Genomic DNA, 20,672 nt, shown 5'->3' with positions numbered 1-20,672 from the left:
CAGCATCCCTTACCCAGCCCATCTGCTTCCTTCCTCCAAGTCTGGGGGAAATGGTGGCAGCAGCCATTTTGCCAACAGTCATGGGATGAGGCTGAGAACAATGTCAGCACATTCAAGATGGTGGGGCCGAGGGAAAAGGCCGTGATTACTGTCGACACTCTAACCAGGGGCCAGCAAAGTACAGCCCACAGGCCAAATCTGGCTTGCCACCTGGTTTTGTAAATAAAGTTTTACTGGAACACAGCCATGCATAATTGTTTACATATTGTCTATGGCTATTTTCGTGCTGCAAGAGCAAAGTTGAGTAGTTATGACAGAGACTATGGGACCACATAGTTTAAAGTATTTACTATCTGGAACTTTACAGAAAAAGTTTACTGCACCCTGCTTTAACCAACCCACCATGAGTCAGAGACAACTGGTTAACTATCTCTAACCAGCCCTAGACCTAGTTCTAGACTTGTTAAGAAAACCATTAATGTCCTCATGGGATGACCTTATAGGACAGAATAGAACTGCCCCATAGGGTTTCCAAGACTATAATCTTAAGGAAGAAGACTGCCACATCTTTCTCCCTCTAAGAGGCTGTTGGGATGAACCCAGCTGAGAACTTCACCATGATGCTCCCTCCTCATAAGATAAGACAACTTTCTCTTCTACCATTTGCCAAGGAATGCATTGCTAACTGATAGGGTGAGTTCTACCCTGATTCTCAACAAAAATGAGAAACCACCATTGCTGGAGTGTTTGCTCTGCATTACCTCTCACTGGAGACTTTCCAGAAGGAGGTGTAGTCTCAGTTTCACATAGGAGAAAAGTGGCAACACAGGAGCAAAGTCATCTACCCGGGCCATACTGTTGGAAGGGGCAGACATGGAACCCACAGACTGCTCCAGCAGACTTGAGTCTGAACAGTTAACACCATTGTCCATAAGTCTAGGGACATCTTAGGGTGAAAAAAAAAAAAAAATTTAGGGTGAAGGATCCCACAAATTAAGGAAGGTGAAATCTTTAGTCATGAATATGGAGAAGCTGCAAGCCCTCCAAGGGTAGGAGGGGTTCACAGAGGCACAGAAAGGTAACGCTTTCCCGGGGCGGTGGGGCAGGTGGGCGGAGATGTGGAAGGAGGACCCTGGGAAGGTGAGTGGAGAACCGGGACTGGCCAGTGCACCACACTGCAGCAAGCACAGAGCACAGAAAAAAAAAAAAAAAAAAGGAGGGGATGTGACCAGTCAGAGAGGGTGGCATCCTTATTTTCTTCTGGTTGCTCTGTCCTGTGTTCTAGTCTTAGGTTGTCACCTGATGTTACTGATTATCTCACTAGAGGACTCCCTTTAGTATTTCTTGTAATTTTTGTTTGATTTTTAAGAATTCCCTAAACTTCTGTTTATCTGGAAATGCCCTAATTTTGTCATCATATTTAAGAGACACTTTTGCTGGATATATAGTTCTTGGCTGGTAATTTTTTTCCCTCAAGGCTATATATATGTCATCCCATTGCCTTCTTGCCTGCATGGTTTCTGCTGAGTAGTCTGAGCTTAGTCTTATTGACTCTCCTTTGTAGATGACTTTTCGTTTATTCCTAGCCGCTCTTTAAATTCTCTATCTTTGGTTTTGGCAAGTTTGATTATAATATGTCTTGGTGATATTCTTTTAAGATCTACCTTATGTGGAGTTCGATGAGCATCTTGGATAGATACCTTCTCATCTTTCACGATATCAGGGAAGTTTTCTGCCAATGTATCTTCAACAATTCTCTCTGTATTTTCTGTTATCCCTTCCTGTTCTGGTACTTCAATCACTCGTAGGTTATGCCTCTTGATAGAGTCCCACATAATTCTTAGGATTTCTTGATTTTTTATTAAAATTCTTTTATCTGATTTTTTCCTCAAATACGTTGGTGTCAAGAGCTTTATCTTCACTTTCACTCATTTTGACTTCCATTGCCTCAATTTTGCTCCTACGACTTTCTATTGAGTTGTCTAATTCTGAAATTTTATTGTTAATCTTCTGGATTTCTGTTTGCTGTCTCTCTATGAATTCTTGTAGCCTGTTAAATTTGTCATTATGCTCTTCTATAATCTTCTTAAGTTCCTCTATTGCTTTATCTGGGTGTTCCTTGGCTTGCTCTGCATTTTGCCTGATCTACTTCCTGATCTCTTGAAGAGTTCTGTGTATTAATCTCTTGTATTCTACCTCTGGTAATTCCAGGAAGTTATCTTCCTCCAGAAGTTTTCTCGATTCTTTGTTTTGGGAGCTTGCTTAGACAACGTGGTCAGCCTCTTTATGTAATTTGATATTGACTGCTGTCTCTGAGCCATCAGTAAATTATTATATTTATTTTATGTTTGCTTACTGTGTCCTAGCTTCCTCTTTTGGTTTGTTTTGATATGCCCCAATAGGTTGCTTGTGTGAGCTAGTTTGCTTATTGGTGCCTTTGAAGCTTTAACAACCTGTCACCAGGTGGTTAGATCTGTTATTAGGTATGTGAGCCCAGGAGTCCATTTACTTTTCTTGTATGGATTCAACTCAGGTGTCCAGTCATGAAGTGCATGGTGTAGGCTCTCACCTACACTCCTAGAGGGGCAGGGGCCATTGCTGTAGGCACACGTGTCCAGATGCAGTAGATGGCCACATGCTGAGCTGCCCCTAAGTATCTGGGAGGAAAGCGTGTCCCTGTTCCCTAGAGTGTGTAGGAGGGTGGGTTTTGCAGCCGGAATGGGCACCCAATGCTGTTGGATGTAAGCAATGGGAGGCACCACTTATTGTTGGACCCATGTCACGGGTGGCTAGGTGGTGTGGGTGGAGCCACCAGTCCTCAGGTCCCTGATGAGGACCCTGCTAAATAGGCAGAGCAGTGTCAAATGTCACAAACCTGCCACTCCACGATATAGCTGATACAGTGAAGTTAGGCTTCAGGTATATACCCTGTTGTACTGTGCTAACGAGGGTCTACACTGTTAAAATGGGCCCACATAGGTCTATGGAGGGGTGAAAGGCATTTGAAGCCCTTGGACCCTTTATGCTTGTGCCTAGGCAAAGAAGCTGTGCCTGCCCAGCTTAGGGGAGCTGGCAGATTATTTCTTCCTGTTTGTTAATTTGTTCCCTCTCCAAGGCCAGGAAAATGGCTCAGGGTGCTTGATGGATCCTACTTCCAGGCCAGAGGATGTGGCAATTGCTGAAATCAGCCCAGACTGGTATACAGTGGGGAGGGAGCAGCTAAATGGGAGAAAGCTTTCTCCCAAAGGGATGTTTTTTCAATCTGCACAGTAGGTTAGATGCGTGTACTTTTCTTTTGCCCACTGAGTGCCACTTTTCACTGGTTCTGGATGCTGGAGTGGACTCTCCGTGGCTCAGTCTCTCCCAATGCAGAAAACGCAGCCTGAGCGCCTCTGCTTGCCTCGGTGCACTCATGCCAGCAGACCTGGCCTGCGGGGTGCCAGTTCCCGCCAGGTCAGGTCTGGCAACTCCTCACCGCTTCTGAACCGTCTCTCCCTCTCCCTGCCACTCGGTCCAATTCCTCAACTTTGCTTTGATGTTCCGGGCTCTTAGATTGTCATATATCATCGATTCACTTGTTTTTTCCGGTCTTTGTTGTAAGAAGGACCACAGGAAGCGTCTGACTACTCTGCCATGTGCCCCGCCTCGCATCCTTATTTTCTTGTGGCTTCTTTGTTTTCCAGCCCTGAGGCCACTGGCTGCCCCTCTGACACCCATGGGATTCAGCTATTGCTCGTTAATTCTGGACAACATATTCATTCTAGACACTTCTCTGGATTCATCAAGGCCCAGGTGTCAAGTGAGAATGCAATTAGCACTATGCTGTCTGTCCAACCCCAACGACCTAGTACCATCCCTGCCACCAATGCCTGCCCAGCCCCGGAAGGACACACCCCAGCCTCTGGGTTGTCAGGGCCTCTTCACTGCTCCCCTAATCGGGCTTGTGAACAGACAAGGAACCATGCACCTTGGAGCCAGCTGTGCTGCAGGGGGGTCTCCCCCAGTCTTGGCCTTGCGGGACTAAGTATCCACAGCCCTGCAGCCAGTGGCCCAGAGGCAGCGTGGGACATCACACTTGTTGGGTATATGCCCTCCAACCCTTTAAATGGCCCTTCTTATTGATTGAATTCTGTCTCCAAAATATGTGTTTTAAGTCCTGGCCCCTATACTTGTGGATGTGATCCTACTTGGGAATAGGGTGTTTTGTCATGGTAACAAGTCCCTGAATCTAGACAGCATCTGGCAGCCTCAAGGGGACACTGCCCATGAGTGGAGAGAGATTCCCAGGTGGGCTGCAGAATATGGGGCCCAAGGAGCCTCAGTTTCCTCAGCATACCATGTGGATCTTGGTGATAGTATCTATCTCGCCAGGTAATTGTGGGGATTAGGAGACAACGGCATAAAGCTTCATACCGACCACCTGTTGAGCAATTAACCTCTTCACCTGCATGAACACACCTAATCCCTCACAAGAAGCCTCAGAGGTGGAAACTATTAACCAGCAGGGGTGGGATTCGAACTTGAGGAGTCCAAGCTCTAACCATTAGACAGCTCTGTCTCAGTAAATGCCAAGCCTCACCCAGAGCCTCAGAGGGAGCAAGAGGTGGAAGCAAAGGGGGAAAAGACCCTGACCTTGTTTTGGGGTAAAAGATACTGGCAGCCCCAGTACTGAGAGGGACTGGCTATGGGGATTGAATGTTACTTAAGAAGAGGGAAAACCAAATCTGGGCCACCTCCAGCCAGCAGGGCAGGCAGAACAGAAAAAGCATGATCGTTGCATTGGGTAGAGTTGGGGAGGCTAACCAATAGCCACAGCCAGGGAAACGGTCACTGGGAAAAGGAGAATGGAACCCACCTTTACCTTGTTTCCTTCTTTACCCCTTCCCCAATATGTCCCGCAAGAGGTTTTTAACAGAAAAAGAAGAGAATGATCCCATCACCAAAAAGTTTGCAATGCCTCTAAGCTCTATCTTCCAACAGGAGATTCACTACAGGCACCAGCAAAATCAAGGCTCTGATAAGTCCTGCAGAGAAGAATCCTGTTTAGCTTATTCAGTCTAGCATTTCTCACTTCATTGATCCTGAAACCCTGCCCTTTTCTCTGAGATACCTATTGACACGTATGGAACACAGTTTGAGAAATGCTAACACAGAGCAGGGGTTGGCAAAGGTTTTCTGAAAGGGACAGATAATAAATACTTGAGGCTTTGCAAGCCAAATGGGCACTGTTACAGCTTCTCATCTCTGCCATTGTATGGCAAAAGCAGCCCTGGACAATATGTACATGCAGGAATGTGGCTGTGTTCCAACAAAACTCTATTTATAGACACTGAAATTTCAATTTCATCTGATTATATATGACATGAAATATTCTTCTTCTTTTGACTTTCTTCAACCACTTAAAAAAAAGTAAAAAAAAAAAAAATTCTTACCTTATAGTCCATACAAAAACAGACAGCAGACTGTATTTGACACCCAGGCCATAGTTTTCTGACCCTTAATATAGCGCAAAGGAAAACTCTAGCACTTTCAAGGGCCCCCTTCAAGCTTGAGGAGCATGGAAAGAGAAATTGTAATGGGGGAAGGGGGGGTCATCAGTGTGAAGGAAGGAAGGGGAGGTGAGGTGAGAGAAGGGGGAGGGAGGGAAGAGGGAGGGAGGGAGGGAGGGAGGGAGGGAGGAAGGAAGGAAGGAAGGAAGGAAGGAAGGAAGGAAGGAAGGAAGGAAGGAAGGAAGGAAGGAAGGAAGGAAGGAAGGAAGGAAGGAAGGAAGGAAGGAAGGAAGGAAGGAAGGAAGGAAGGAAGGGGGAGGGGAGGGGAGGGGAGGGGAGGGGAGGGGAGGGGAGGGGAGGGGAGGGGAGGGGAGAAGGGAAGTAGGAAGTGAGGAAGGGAGGGAGGGAGGGAAGGAGGAAGGGAGGGAGGGAGATGGGCCAGGAAATTAGGAGATGGGAGTGTGGTCCTAAATTCTGTGGCCCCTGCCCACATGGTGGGCTGTCTTAGGTGAGAAATTTTGGTTTTCTTAAACTCAGGCATAGGGCGTGTTCTGGATGGTCTGGGCACCCTCCTTTCCAGATCAGACCTTCCACAGGCCTTTGAAATAAAGGCGAAGAACATCGTACATACTATGCTAACATTTGTGGACATAAAGAAGGAAGCAGAATCTACATGTAATTGTTTAAATTACATACAGACCCTCGACAAGATGGATTGACACAGTGGCTGCAACAATGGGCTCAGACAAAGCAATGACTGTGAAGACGGCACAGGACCAGGCAGAATTTTGTTCTGTTTTCACTATGAGTTGGATTTGACTCAAAGGCACCTAACAACAGTCGCCTCTTCGGTGGAACTCAGCAGCTGGGGAAAGGAGGTAGGAGGGAAGTTATCCATAGTTACATATTTGTGTAGCTTTGATTGAGCCATGGTACGTATTACCTAAAACCAAAAAAACCAAACCCAGTGCCGTCGAGTCGATTCCGACTCATAGAGACCCTATAGGACAGAGTAGAACTACCCCATAGAGTTTCCAAGGAGCGCCTGGCGGATTCGAACTGCCGACCCTATGGTTAGCAGCCGTAGCACTTAACCACTAAGCCACCAGCGTTTCCAAGTATTACCTAGTCAAAATAAATGAATACAATTTTTTTTTCCTTAAAAATGGTTGATGGAAGAAGCCATACACCCAGAAAAAAACCCAACTTAATTAGAAATATATTTGGGGGGAAGGAGAAATTGACTTGGCCAGGCTCACTCCCAGCTCCCCCGCGCTCTGTGGGCGTCCTTCCTCCTTGCCCTTCTCATAGGAGGTGAATGACGTCATTTCCTAGAATGTGTGATGGGGGTGGGACGAGCTGAAGGGGAGGGACTTACAACAAGTCTCCAAGTATTTGGGATGTGGCAGAGTCGTGTTCATGGTCTCCTGGGAGAACCACCAGTGCTGTGGTTCTCAACCAGGAGCAAATTTGTCCCTCAGGGGACATCTGGCAATGTCTGGATACTTGTGGTTGTCACAACTGAGAGATGCTACTGGCACCTAGTGGGTAGAGGCCAGTGATGCTGCACAACATCCTACAGTGCACAGGACACAAGGTTAATGCTGCGGAGGAGAAGGCAACCCTTCTCGGACTGCTGGGTACACAGGTGTCACCCAGGCCTCTGGCTAAGGTGCAGGTTCTGATGCAGCAGGACTGGGGTGAGCTGATATTCTGTATTTCCAACAAGAGTGACACCACCCCTGCTGGTGGGGGAACCATAGTGAGTTAAAAGAGTCTCACTCAGACCTGCTGGGACCAAGCATGCATCTCTTCATGCAAGAGGAGAAAGAGAGGGCAGCTTTGGATTTGGGTTGACAGTGCAGACTAGGGAGGTGCGGGGCAGGCTGCGATGGCAGGAAACTAGCCTGAGCTGTGGTGAGATGCTCCCCAGGCTCATGAGTTCGGGCTGCTGGGGCAGTGGTGGACTAGGGTGGAGGCCAGGAGACTTACCATCCAGAGTCTCCACTGAGAGCTGCAGGCCCAGGTTGTGCCGCGGGTTGACCACCCAGTGGTTGCTGGTGGCGGTGATGTCAAATACCAGCCAGCCCTCCTCTGAAGCCCAGAGGGTACGGCTGTCCAGGAGGAACAGGTCGGACTCCCTGTGAGAGAAGAGAGACATGGGCTCTGGGTCAGTGGGGTCACAGTCAGCCACTGACAGAGGGGGGCCTTGTGCAGTGAGGGAGGCATGAAGAGGTCCAACCAGTTCCTGCCCGTGGGTTCATCAGACCCAGATCCAGGCATGAAGACCCTTCAGGAGAGAGTCGGAAGGAGAGACATGCGAGAAACAGGACACTGCTGAGAGACAAGTTCACTGCCTTAGTCATCTAGTGCTGCTGTAACCGAAATACAAGTGGATGTCTTTAACAAAGAGAAATTTATTCTCTCACAGTGTAGGAGGCTAAAAGTCCAAATTCAAGGCATCAGCTCCAGGGGAAGGCTTTCTCAATCTCTGTTGGCTCTGGGGGGAAGGTCCTTGACATCAATCTTCCCTCGGTCTAGGAGCTTCTCAGTCACAGGGGCCCTGGGTCCAAAAGACATGCTCTGCTTCTGGTGCTGTTTTTCTGGTGGTATGAGGTCTCCCTGTCTCTCTGCTCGCTTCTCTCCTTTATACTTCAAAAGAAATTGGCTTAAGTGGTAGATTAATCATGTAGATTGAGTCTACGTAACTGCCAATAATCCTATCTCATTAACATCATAGAGGCAGGATTTACAACACACAGGAAAATTGCATCAGATGACAAAATGGTGGACAATCACACAATACTGAGACTCATGGCCTAACTAGGCTGACAGATATTTTGGGGGGACACAATTCAATCCATAACACTTGCCCTACAAATTTGCTAGGGGGAATCCCAGTGGGACCATGTAGGGGAAGGCAGGAATGATATAGCCTCTGAGTTGCCGGAATAGTCTCAGGGAGCCGAAGTTCAGTTACTGAGTCATTCACCATGTGTGAGGCATTTTAAATGCTTTAAGTTTCAAATATTTTAATGCAACACACATTATGTCATTTAATTCTCACAGCCCTAAGATGTAGGGATATGACTCATCTCCATTTGTTGTTGTTGTTGTTAGGTTCCATCGAGTTGGTTCCGACTCATAGTGACCCCATGCACAACACAACGAAACACTGCCCGGTGCTGCACCATACTCTCAATTGTTGCTATACTTGAGTCCATTGTTGCAGCCAATGTGTCAATCCATCTTGTTGAGAATCTTCCACTTTCTCTCTGATCCTCTATTTTACCGAGCATGATTTCCTTGTCCAGGGACTGATTCCTCCTACAAAGTGTCCAAAGTATGTGGGATGTAGTCTTGCCATCCTTGCTTCTAATTAGCATTCTGGTTGTACTTCCTCCAAGACAAATTTGCTCATTCTTTTGGCTGTCCATGGTATAGTCTATATTTGTTGCCAACACCACAACTCAAAGGCATCAATTCTTTGGTCTTCTTTATTCATTGACCACATTTAGCATGCATATAAGGTGACTGAAAACACCATGGCTTGGGTCAGGTGCACCTTAGCCCCCAAGGTAACATCTTTGCTTTTCAATACTTTAAAGAGTTCTTTTGCAGCTGATTTGCCCAATGCAATGCATCTTTTGATTTTGTGACTGTTGGCTTCCATGGGTGTTGACTGTGGATCCAAGTAGTAAGAAATCCTTGACAACCTCAATCTTTTTTCCATTTAACACATGGGAAACAATGACTTGCCCAAGGTCACCTCACCAAGAAGTGGTCAACCTGGGGTTAGAACAAAAGCAATAGAACACCAGCGTAGATACTCTTCATATCCACAATAGAGGTCTTCATGAGTTCACCAAGCATTAGCAGGTGACTGCTGATACTAACAGAGGCAGCCCTTTAATTCTCTCCTCCTCACCTTTTGCAGTAGTGAAATGGGTAAAACCACAATCGGCCATGTAGGGGATGGGGTAAGGATGGATAGATGAATGGATAGTTGCATGAGTAGGTAGATGGATAGATTTTTATATCCCTACATAGGATTATTTCATGCGAAGTTGTCATAAAATCAACTATGCACTTTTAAATTATAAGAATTTAAAGTTTCAATATTTTAAAACCTCTAATAGTCAACTAAAATATTTGAGCACCTACACTGTGCCAGGTACTGGGGTATATTAGTGAACAACATGGAGCGGCCCCAGTCTCTACAATAACTGGGACTACCTCATTTTCCTTAAGATAAATTTTCTCTGCTCACAAACCATTCATTCAGCGCTTACTCAGTGTCCGCCCGTGCTGAAACACCTGACCTGCACCGTTTCATGGAAACCATTGTGTGGACCACAGAACTAAGACTAAGAGGCTGAGTTGCTTGCCTGGGGTTACACCACAAGGACATGGTGGAAGCAGGGTTGGAACTCAGCCAAGTTAGCTTCACGCCTGAACTCACAATACACAAAGACAGTCTTCTAGACATTACCTTTGCTCAGAGCCTTGTTTCAGAGCCTTCAACAAATCGATCCCACAAAACCCTCAGCAGAGGGAGCAGAGCAGTAGATCCCCCTTTAGATAAGGCACACACCTCCTGTGGGCCCCTGTCCCCAACTCTCCCACCAATCCTACAGAAGCCAGCCATCCCATCAATCCTCCCAATTTGGCCCTGAGGATCGCTGAGTTTGTGAGGCCTGCTGACTTGTAATTCTTTTGATGCCATAGTACATGAGTGATGCACCAGGTATGTGAATATGTGCATGGCTCAGAGAAGGCAGGAAATAACATCTGCAAATGGAGCCAATACCTCAAATTTATTGGAACTCAGAAACCCACTAGACATTTGCTGGGAGATTAACAGGTGGCTCAAAGCAGCCAGGCAGGGGTGGAGAGCCAGGTTCAGAAACAGGAGCCCAGGCAGGTGTGAAGGCCAGGGCAGGCTCATCAAGTACAAGCGTAGAAGGAAGGAACTTGAGCTGGGTTTCCATCTTTGCATCTCTCCCTGCAGAGGATCTAATTGGCCCAGTCAAGTCACATGCAAAGTCCTTGGCCATGGAGGCCAGGACACTTCACTTTGATGGGCAGGACCGCTGTCTCAGTTCTCCAGTGCTGCTATAACAGAAATATCACAAGTGATGGTTTTAGCAAACAGAAATTTATTTATTTTCAGAGCACTGGCTGTAACCCGGAGCTGACAGAGAAAGAGAAAGCCTTCCCTAAGAGTAGAGGGATCCTTGTCTCTTCCCCTTTTATTTCCTGGTTCTTTGGAGATCCCCATCTCTGCTCACTAGCTTGGTGGTTTAATCTCTTTTATATCTCAAAGGAGATTGACTCAAGACACACCCTATAGTATCATTGTCTCATCAATGTAACAAAGAAAATCGATTCCCAAATGGGATCATAACCACAGGCATAGAGGTTAGGATTTATGACATATTTTGGGGGGACACAATTAAATCCATAATATTCCACCCTTTGCCCCCCTACCCACCCAAAAAATTCATTTCCATTGCAAATGGGAAAAATTGGAAGGAAAGAAGGTATAACACGCACCACCAAGCACGTCCAAAACCCAACAGAACTAAGTACATTAGCTCTCAAGGCTTGACAATAATCCTTTCTTCTCTGAGCCCATCTGGGCGACAGCCCCACCCTCCAGACTCTGGGTGTTGGCCACACTCCTTGGATTCTGGGTGGAGACACCTTGGCCCTGGGCTTCTAGGCCCTCTGGGATGGCAACTCAGCTCCCTTGGCTCTAAGCAGGCCTGTTCTCCTAGTCCACCTGAGTGAAAGCTTAGAGGTTCAAGTCCACCCAGAGGTGCCTCAGAAGAAAGGCTTGGTGACCTACTTCTGAAAAATCAGTCACTGAAAACCCTGTGGAGCACAGCTCTGCTCTGACACACACGGGGACGCCATGAGTTGGGACTGACTCGAAGGCAACTGGTTTTTAAATTTGACTTTTGTGTCCAAACTGACTTAAAATACTGAGTCAGGTCTTTGCTGGAGTACTTGCTTCCGTTCCTCCCAGAGCCCTGTTAGAGATGGTTTCATACTGGCTCAGGGGTTGAGCATATGGAACATAACTTACAAACACGAATCCCCTGCTGTTTCCATCGCCAACAGACTTGATGCCTTTCCTGGCTTCTGACACTACCAAGGTTGTCAACAAACCAGTTGGCCATTCTCTGCAACGAGCAGACAAACAGAAACACCAATCAGAATAAAATAAGTCTCCTGCTGAAGCAGGCTCCCAAGGTCCCTGCAGGAAACACACCACAGCGTAGGAGTCACAAACTTGGGTGGTGATTTTGCTATAAATTCGTCATTTATAGGAAAATGTGACTAGCTCTCTGGACAGGCCCTCATGAATAGTAAAACAATGAATGGTAACCTAGAGAACAGAACTAGGTCTTTAAACAGCAGACACCTTGCCAAACGATACTAAGCATCCTTTTTTTTTACAAGCCACAGCACTGAGGCCAGATGCTACAGGCCAGCGTTGACTCACGGTGAATCAACGTGAAGGCGTCCACTCCCCTCCCAAGTCCAAGTTTGCAGTTCTGGGCACCCTTGGGAGAGACGGAAACTTTGTTTTGGAGGCACTGGGAGGCGGAAGCACCATTAAGATGCTAAGACACTTTGCTTGAAGACTGCAGGCCTGGGCATGAGGGTGAGCTGCATGAGGACCACAGAGACAGTGGGCATGGCTAGGTACCACCCCTAGCATTTTAAAGAACCCAAAAACCAAACCAAATGCATAGCGGTCAGGGCAATTCCGACTCATAGTGACCCTACAGGACTGAATAAAACTGCCTCATAGGGGTTCCAAGTCTGTAATCTTTATGGAAGCAGACTGCCACATCTTTTTCCTGCGGAGCAGCTGGTGGGTTTGAACCAAAGCCGAGGAGCACTTCACCGCTGTGACAGGGCTCCGATTCTTAAAAGGACAGGTTCTTAAAAGCAGCAGGGGAGCGAATGAGCCATTTTTATTTAAATCGGAGCATCACAGGCCTCTGATGCAGGCCAGGTGAGAGCAGCTGGGGGGAAGGCTCAGGTGAAGGTCCCCCCAGGAATCTAAACGTATGAGTTCCTTACCTTTTCCATAACGGAAAGCCAGGGTTGCCCATGCATCAATTCTGACTCTCCCAGATGGCCCCACGTCATCCTAGGGTTACTGTTTCCACTTTATAGGCGAGGAAAGTGGGGTTCAGAGAGGTCAGACCTTGGAGTGACAGAACCAGGGCACAGGGAGGGAAAGTCTGACTTAAGAACTTGAGCCAGATGTTCACTGCAGCACTATTCAACAATAGCCAAAGATGGAAACAACCTAGTGTCCAAAGAGATGGATGGATGAACAAAATGTGGTCTGTTCATACAATGGAATACTACTCAGCCCTGAAGAGGAAAAGTTCAGACACATGCTATGATATGGATGAATCTTGAAAACATTATATTATGCTGAATGAAATCAGTCAGACACACAAATGAACAAATAATGTATGATCCCACTTACATGAAATTTCTAGAATCAGTAAATGCATAGACAAGAGTTTATCAGTGGTTACCAGGGGCTAGGGGTGGGGTGGGAGTTATTGCTGAAGGGTTGCTGTGTTTCTGAAGTGTTTTCCATTGTACCACCCTAGAACTGGGTTCTCATTCCTATTCAGCCCTCAGTGGGCATGTGGACAAGACTTAAATCTTTGGTCTTCTAAGCTTGGAACGATTTCCAAGGTCCTGATAAGCTCTGGGAAACCCTGGTGGCATAGCGGTTAAGTGCTATGGCTGCTAACCAAAATGTTGGCGGTTTGAATCCACCACATGCTCCTTGGAAACCGTATGGGGCAGTTCTATTCTGTCCTGTAGGGTCGCTATGAGTCGGAATCGATTCGATGGCAATGGGCCTTTTTTGGGGGTTTGGTGCTCTGAAGACCCAAGTGCTGGCAGCCAGCTGACGTGAGACAGACTGGAAGCATCTTCCCCACAGCCATGCAGGGTAGGTGAGACATTTGAAACAGGGTCCTAGAGTGGACGTGGAATGTCCAAGGTAACCAGGGCACGGGGTTTGGTAGCCAAGTGGGAATTGCCTCTCCAGTAGCCCCTACCAGTGTCCCAAGTGCCCTGGATCCAGAGAAATCCTCAGGCTTCCAAGCTGGGCTGTGTTCCCCAGAGCTATTTTGTGCAAACTGCTCATTTGGCCCACCCTACATCCCATGTGGGATCTTACTCCCCCCAGAATGGATCGTGGGCGAAGGCCCTTGAACATCACTGTCTTGAAATAGTCTCTAACTCACCAGAGGGTTAGGAAAAAGGCCTTTCCACCTACCCACGGCTGAGATTTTAAAATACCCATTTTTCCATCACGGTAAAACTTTCCAGTCCCCCTGCCTCTCCCTCCTGATTAGGTTTCAGCTGGGGGGCGTGGTATCCCCTGCCATGCTCTACCCAAGTGGGTAAATAGTAACATTCCCCAGCGCAAGGAGTCAGGGTTAGTGGCAGACCTGCCTGTTAGAGAGCATGGCTTTGGGGGCGCCTGCATGTCAGGGAGGGAGAAGCTGACCTGCTGGGTCTTGCTGCTGTTCTTTAATTGGAAGGAACGCCAAGTGTGTAGTCAAAAGATACTTGACTTGAAGCCCAGCTCTGCTGCCATTCAGAGCTCGGAGGAGGGGGCTACACTGTCCTCACTCACAAAACAGGGCTCGAGAGCCAGAGCAACCACCTCGTCAGGATCAATAGAACACGGAAATATGCCCCCGTATGAGTGGCGTTTTATCAGAAGTAGAGCATATTTGTTAAATTGAGATATTCACATACATGTACTTGATTGTAAAAGCCTCAGCACCTGTTGCTTGCGTGACCTGTTGCTGACACTCTGGGCTCTATGCATGCAGTCTTTAACACACGGATGGCGCAGTGTATTATTTAATACAGACCCTTCCAGCCATAGTCTTTGTGACTCCCACATAATGATTGGGTGGGATTATGCAAATATAATGTCTGAACCCACAAAGGGACTGGACAAAGCTGCTAAGAATGCAAACTAAGGTACATGGAACCCTGCAGGGGTTGAACCCTGCCAATAAGGCGTATAGAACCCTAATGAAGGGACTGGTCGGTTTTACCATCCTGCTAGGCTTAAGAGAGAGCCGATTCTAGAGCAGAAGGGGACCTACTACTACTAAGAAGAACCAGGAGTGGAGGGCATCCTCTGGACCTGAGACGCCTGTGCTGAGACCCTCCTAGACCCACGAGACGCAGAGAGAGCTGTAACGTAGTAGACATCAAGAAGCAGTAGCACAGAAACCGCAGCAGCAGAACCAGGAGACTGGCAGGAGATGACGCAGTGGCCTCCCGGGCACAGAGTGAGAAGGCTGAGCGCCTTCGGGCTGAGACTTCCTGGTGGAGTAGGGTGCCTCCAAGGACTTACTAGAGGAGCTGAAGAGCTCTGTAATACTTGCTAAGGCAGGGAAGGCGAGGAAGGGCCAAGTGTCAGAGAGAGGCCTGACTGCAGGCATGGCTGAGATGCAGCTGTATCCTTAATTGTAATCTTTTACTTCCCTAATAAACCCCATTAACTGTGGGTATTGTCTGTGAGTTTGTATGGCCATTGCAAGGAATTATGAACCCTGATGTCTTAGTCATCTAGTACTGCTATAACAGAAATACCACAAGTAGATGGTTTTAACAAAGACAAGTTTATTGTCTCACAGTCTAGTAAGCTAGAAGTCCAAATACAGGGTACCAGCTCCACAGGAAGGCTTTCTCTCTCTGTTGGCTCCAGAGGGAGATCCTTGTTATCAATCTTCCCTTGGTCTAGGAGCTTCTCCGTGCAGGAAACCAGGGCCCAAAGGATGCCCTCTGCTCCTGGTGCTGCTTTCTTGCTGGTATGAGGTCCTCAACTTTCTGCTCTGCTTCCCTTTCATCTCTTGTAAGATAAAAGGTGATTCAGGACACACCCCAGGGAAATATCCTTTACACTGGATCAGGGATGTGACCTGCGCAGGGGTGTTGCATCCTACCCTAACCCTCATGCGCATAATCTAACCTTGTCTCAATAACCACAGGCAGAGTTTAGGATTTACAGCACATAGGAAAATTACATCAACCACAAAATGGCGGGCAACCACACAAAACTGGGAATCGTGGCCTAACCAAGTCGAAACATATTTTTGGTAGACACGATTCAATCCATGACACCAGAGGGATATAGCATGTCGTAGGAGGGACGGTTGGTGTCAGCATTGGTAAAAAAAGGTTGGAGGGTGGAGGCATGTCTGACTTCTGCCTCATAGGAATCAGCCTTGGGCTGTTGGTGCTAATAATGATTTTCTCTCCCCCTTGAGGTCAGACGAGGTCCGATGAGGTCAGACAAGGTCAGATGACCCCACCACACCATTTTTAGAGTTCATAAACCTTCCAAAAAATTACTAGCTTAATGGCACCATACTCTGTATTTCAGGCTTATATTGGCCTTATCCATTAAAAAAAAAAAAAAAGGGTGACTGAGATATAATTCATATACCATACAAGTAGCCCTTTAAAAGTGTACAATTCAAAGGTTTTTAGTAGAATCAGAGTCGTGCAACCATCGCCACCCATCCCAGCCCCTGATAACTACTAGTATACTTTCTGTCTCTATGGATTTGCCTATTCTAGATTTCACATAAACGGAATCATACAGTGTGATCTTTTGTGTCTGGCTTCTTTTACTCAGCATACTGTTGCCCAGGTTTATCCATGTTATAGCATGTATCAGGACATCATTTCCTTCTACAGCAGAATAACATCTCATTGTATGAAGGGTAGCGAGAACGGCTGCACCACTTGAAGAATGTAATCAGTGTTACTGAATTATACATGTACAATTTGCTGAGATGGTATATGTTCTAAGTATATTTTCACCACAATAAAATTAAAAAAAAAATGGTACTATATGGATGGACCACATTTTGTACATCCATTCATCATTGATGAGCATTTTGGTTTTTTCCGCTTTTGGGCAATTATGAACGATTGTTGCTATGAACTTTTGTTTATGTTTTGTGAACATATAATTTCATTTCTCTTGAGTAGTGGTACTTTTGGGTCAGTAACTATATTTCAGCTTTTGAGAAACTACCAAATTGTTTTCCAAAGCAGGCTGTACCATTTTCCCACCCACCAGTAGTGTATGAGGGTTCCAACTTCCCCACATCTTTGTCAACACTTCCTATGGTCTGTGATTTTGATTATAGCCTTCCTAGCAAGTGTCAGGAGCCCTGGTGGCACAGTGGTTAAACGCTACCACTGCAGACCCAAAGGTAGGCAGTTGGAATCCACCAGCTGCTCCTTGGAAACTCTATGAGGCAGTTCTACTCTGTTCTCTAGGGTTGCTATGAGCGGAATTGACCTCAAGGGGTTTGATTTTTGTTTTGTTTAGTAAGTGTGAAGAGGCATCTCACTGTGGTTTTGATTTGCATTTCTATGACAGCTAATGATGCCCAGTATCCCTTCATGTGCTGACTGGCCATCTGTATATCGTCTTTGGAGAAAAGTCTATTCAAATCAGCCTTTTCCATTTTTGGAAAGAATAGCATCTTAGTTTGTGAGTTTATACCTTCCCCACTTCCATCTTCTTGACCAACTTGTGTAAGAAGGAATTATCTGTTGATAATTTGGTAAAAATGCAGTATAAAGTCTTCTGGGGTGGGGTGTCAAAGGCCTTTTATTCCTGTTTCCATTTCTCTTATGAATATCGGGCAACTCAAATTTCTATTTCTTTTTGCATCGATTTTGGCATTTTGCATCTCCCCAGAAATTTACATGGTGCATGTTCTGCTTTATGACACCTTTTCACATAAAACCACACTTCCCCTTTATCAAAAAGTATAGTTACATGATCCTTTGAAGGAGCAGAGTAGCAGGATACAAGATAAACAAACAAAAATCAGTTGGAGTCCTATACACCAATAAAGAGAACTATGGAAAGGAAATCAGGAAAGCAATGCCATTCGTAATAGTTCCTTAAAAAATATATACTTAGGAATAAATCTAATCAGGGACGTAAAAGATCTATACAAAGAAAACTACAAAACACTACTGCAAGAAACCCAGACCTACATAAATGGAAAAACATACCATGCTCATGGATAGGTAGACAATATTGTGGAAATGTTAACTCTACCAAAGCAATCTACAAATACAATGCAATTCTGATCCAAATACCAACAGCATTTTTTTAATGAGATGGAAAAACTAGTCATTAACTTTATATGGAAAGGAAAGAGGCTCTAGATGAGTAAAGAATAATTGAAGAACAACAAAGTAGGAGGCCTTGCACTATCTGACCTCAGAACCTACTATACAGCTGCAGTAGTCAAAATAACCTGATACTGGTCCAATGACAAATGCATAGACCAATGGAACAGAATTAAGAAACCAGATGTAAATCCATCTACCTACAGATCTTTGACAAAGCCCCAAAGTCCATTAAACGGGGGAAAGACAGTCTTTTTAACAAATGGTACTGGCAAATCTAAATGTCCATCTGTAAAAAAATGAAACAGGACCCATACCTCACACTATATACAAAAATTAATTCAAAATGGATCAAAGACCTAAATATAAAACCAAAAACTATAAAGATAATGGAAGAAAAAACAGGGTCAATGCTAGAGGTCCTAATATACAGCATAAATAGGATATAAACCATAACTGTCAATATACAAACAACAGAAGATAAGCTAAATAACTGGGATTTTCTAAAAATTAAACCCTTATGCTTATCAAAAGACTTCATCAAAAGAGTAAAAAGAGCACCCACAGACTGGGAAAGAAATTTTGGCTATAACGTGTGTTGTTTTAAGCCATCTAGTTTGCAGTACTTTGTTACAGCAGCCACATATAACTCATACAGTTTCACGGCTGAAATCCACCCTGGAACACGACTTTGTCCTGACACTGCGATGGGGCCAAAGATACAATGGCAGCCAGAGAGGTGAACACCCAGGTGGAGCACACAATCCAGGGGCCAGGGGCCCATGACACAGGTGAGGATTATCACAGATTTAGGGGGGGTAAAGGAGAGGAAAGGGTTCGCTGGGTTGAAGAGTATAATCAACGCCACCGAGTTGTACCTGCAGAAGTTGGTGAACTGGTGTATGTTCTGCTGTGTATATTTTCAAGGATAACAGAAAAGAATATATATCTAAAAAATAAAACTACCGTATTTCTTATGCAAATAACGCATGCATTATACCTTTTCTGCCAACTGCGCAACCCCCTTGCACTCTATTTTCCTAAGCACAATATTTACGTGGGCACACAACATAAAAAAAAAAAAGAGTTCTCCAGGTCAAGCAAGACAAAGGAAAAGGACTGGACTTGGAGATGAGGTGGTCCAGAGAGGCCACACCTCAGGCAGTGTCTCCCGAGGGGGCGGGGGTCAGAGGGTCAGCAGGGCTAATGCACCAAGAGGGCAGGGAAGGGCATTTGCAGCAGTGGGAACGGAATGTGCAAAGCATTACATGCTGCTGAGAGAGACTAGTCAGAAGCGCGCATAGCGGTGGGCAGTGGCAGGAACCCGCGGGACCTCTAGCCAGAGGAAGGTTTGGGTCCTAAGGGAACAGGGAAGCCAGGAGGGCTTCAAGCAGGGGTGGAGGTGAAATGACCAACACTTACCCCTACCCTGACCCTCACTCTGCACCCCTACCAGCTCTCTGCAAAACTGCAGGGCTGGACAGGCCCAAGCCCTGCGTGTTGTGAACTGCTGCTGGGCTGGAAGGCATTCCTGAGAGACAGCCGGGCTTTCGGGAGGTTATGGAGGTGGAGGAGAGCGGGCATGTTGCTGCTAAGGATGACTCAGGCTGAGAAGCCGGCAGCCAGCTGCACCTGGAGGCAGCCCATGTGCACACCGGCCCGAAAGGGGAAGCCCGGGCAGGAGATCAAAGGGGCCCAGGGGAGGCTCCTGAGCCCCAGGCTGGGGCGTAGACCAGGTCCTGGGCTCCCCATCTTGGGCTCAGGGATGCCGGGCAGATTCTCCCCCAGCAGTTCCAGCGTCCAGACCCGGAAGCATGAAGTCAGGGAGGTCTGGGCTGTTTTTAAACATACTTTAAGGCTGTGCATATTCAGGAAGACTAAAATTAAACCATTTGGAAAAAAGGTGGAAAAATACACAAAGAAGCACAATAACTTCCTGCCACAGGCAGGGTTGTGCAGCCAGCCCACGGCTTCCCCACCCCTGCCTGTCTGTTTCTCTCGGAAGGGCCAGCTGACGCCTAGAAAGCCATCCCTGGCACTGACAAGAGGACCCAGACCTTCCGGTCCAGGCCCAGGAGTCCCATGTTACCAACATCATGGGGCAAGTTGGCAGCCATTAGGTCTGGGCCTCAGTTTCCCTGTATGCAAGATGAAGGGTTTGCAGTTTATCGGGGGCTCAGAAACTGCATCCCCATTAATAGGAGATCCAAAAGAAGAAAATAAGAGGGTCAACAAAAAAGGCTCCATAGTGAAATACGGAGTCCCTGGCGAGTACAAATGGTTACATGCTTGGCTGCTAATCAAAACGTTTGAGTCCACCCAGAGGGTTCTTGGCGACCTACTTCTGAAAAAAATCAGCCACTGAAAACCCTACGGAGCACAGTTCCACCCTGATACATACGGGGGTTGCCAAGAGTCAGTCAACCCCACGGCGACTGGTGCAGTATTAAGCGAGGGAGTTAAAAGGCTGCGCTGGTCCTAACGGTGGCTGGGGAGCCAGTTCCCTGAAGGAGCCTGGGGGGTCCTACTTCTACCCCCACCCTCCCCGCAGCAGGCTGCATGGACGTTTAACAACTTCAAATCTGAACGGATGCCGCCCTGCCTTAACCTGTTTATGAGGACTTAGGGTAAATGGTGAAAATTCCCTAATCTATTCCATACTAAGGAGTCTGCGTCACTCATCCACCACCCTTCTGTCAGCGTGTTGTACTGTGGTGGCCTGCGTGTCGCTGGGATGCTGGAAGCTACGCCACCAGCTTCAAATACCAGCAGGGGCTGGAGGAGCATTTTGTTCTGTTATACATGGGGTCACCATGAGTCAGAGCTGACTTGACAGCAACTAACAACAACAACAACTATAATTTATGGTCCCAATCTGGAAACTTTTGGGTCAGGAAGGAGGCACAATTAACAATTCCAGATTACTCAGGACCGTCCCGGGCACAC

The 20,672-nt window shown here is 46.6% G+C and overlaps 1 protein-coding gene across 1 annotated transcript in view; it reads right to left on the bottom strand.

The window, feature by feature from the left end:
* The window catches only part of BMP7 (bone morphogenetic protein 7), an 89,115-nt gene that overhangs the window by 17,240 nt on the left and 51,203 nt on the right, over window positions 1-20,672 (bottom strand). The window contains exon 3 of the mRNA XM_049869930.1: window positions 7,482-7,630. Within this exon, the coding sequence (XP_049725887.1) occupies window positions 7,482-7,630 (149 nt within the window). The remainder of the gene's footprint in view (window positions 1-7,481; window positions 7,631-20,672) is intronic.

The sequence above is a fragment of the Elephas maximus genome, chromosome 25 (genome assembly GCF_024166365.1).
Source record: "Elephas maximus indicus isolate mEleMax1 chromosome 25, mEleMax1 primary haplotype, whole genome shotgun sequence".
In the NCBI taxonomy this organism is placed as follows: Eukaryota; Metazoa; Chordata; class Mammalia; order Proboscidea; family Elephantidae; genus Elephas; species Elephas maximus.
This window is presented reverse-complemented; position numbering and strand designations above follow the sequence as displayed.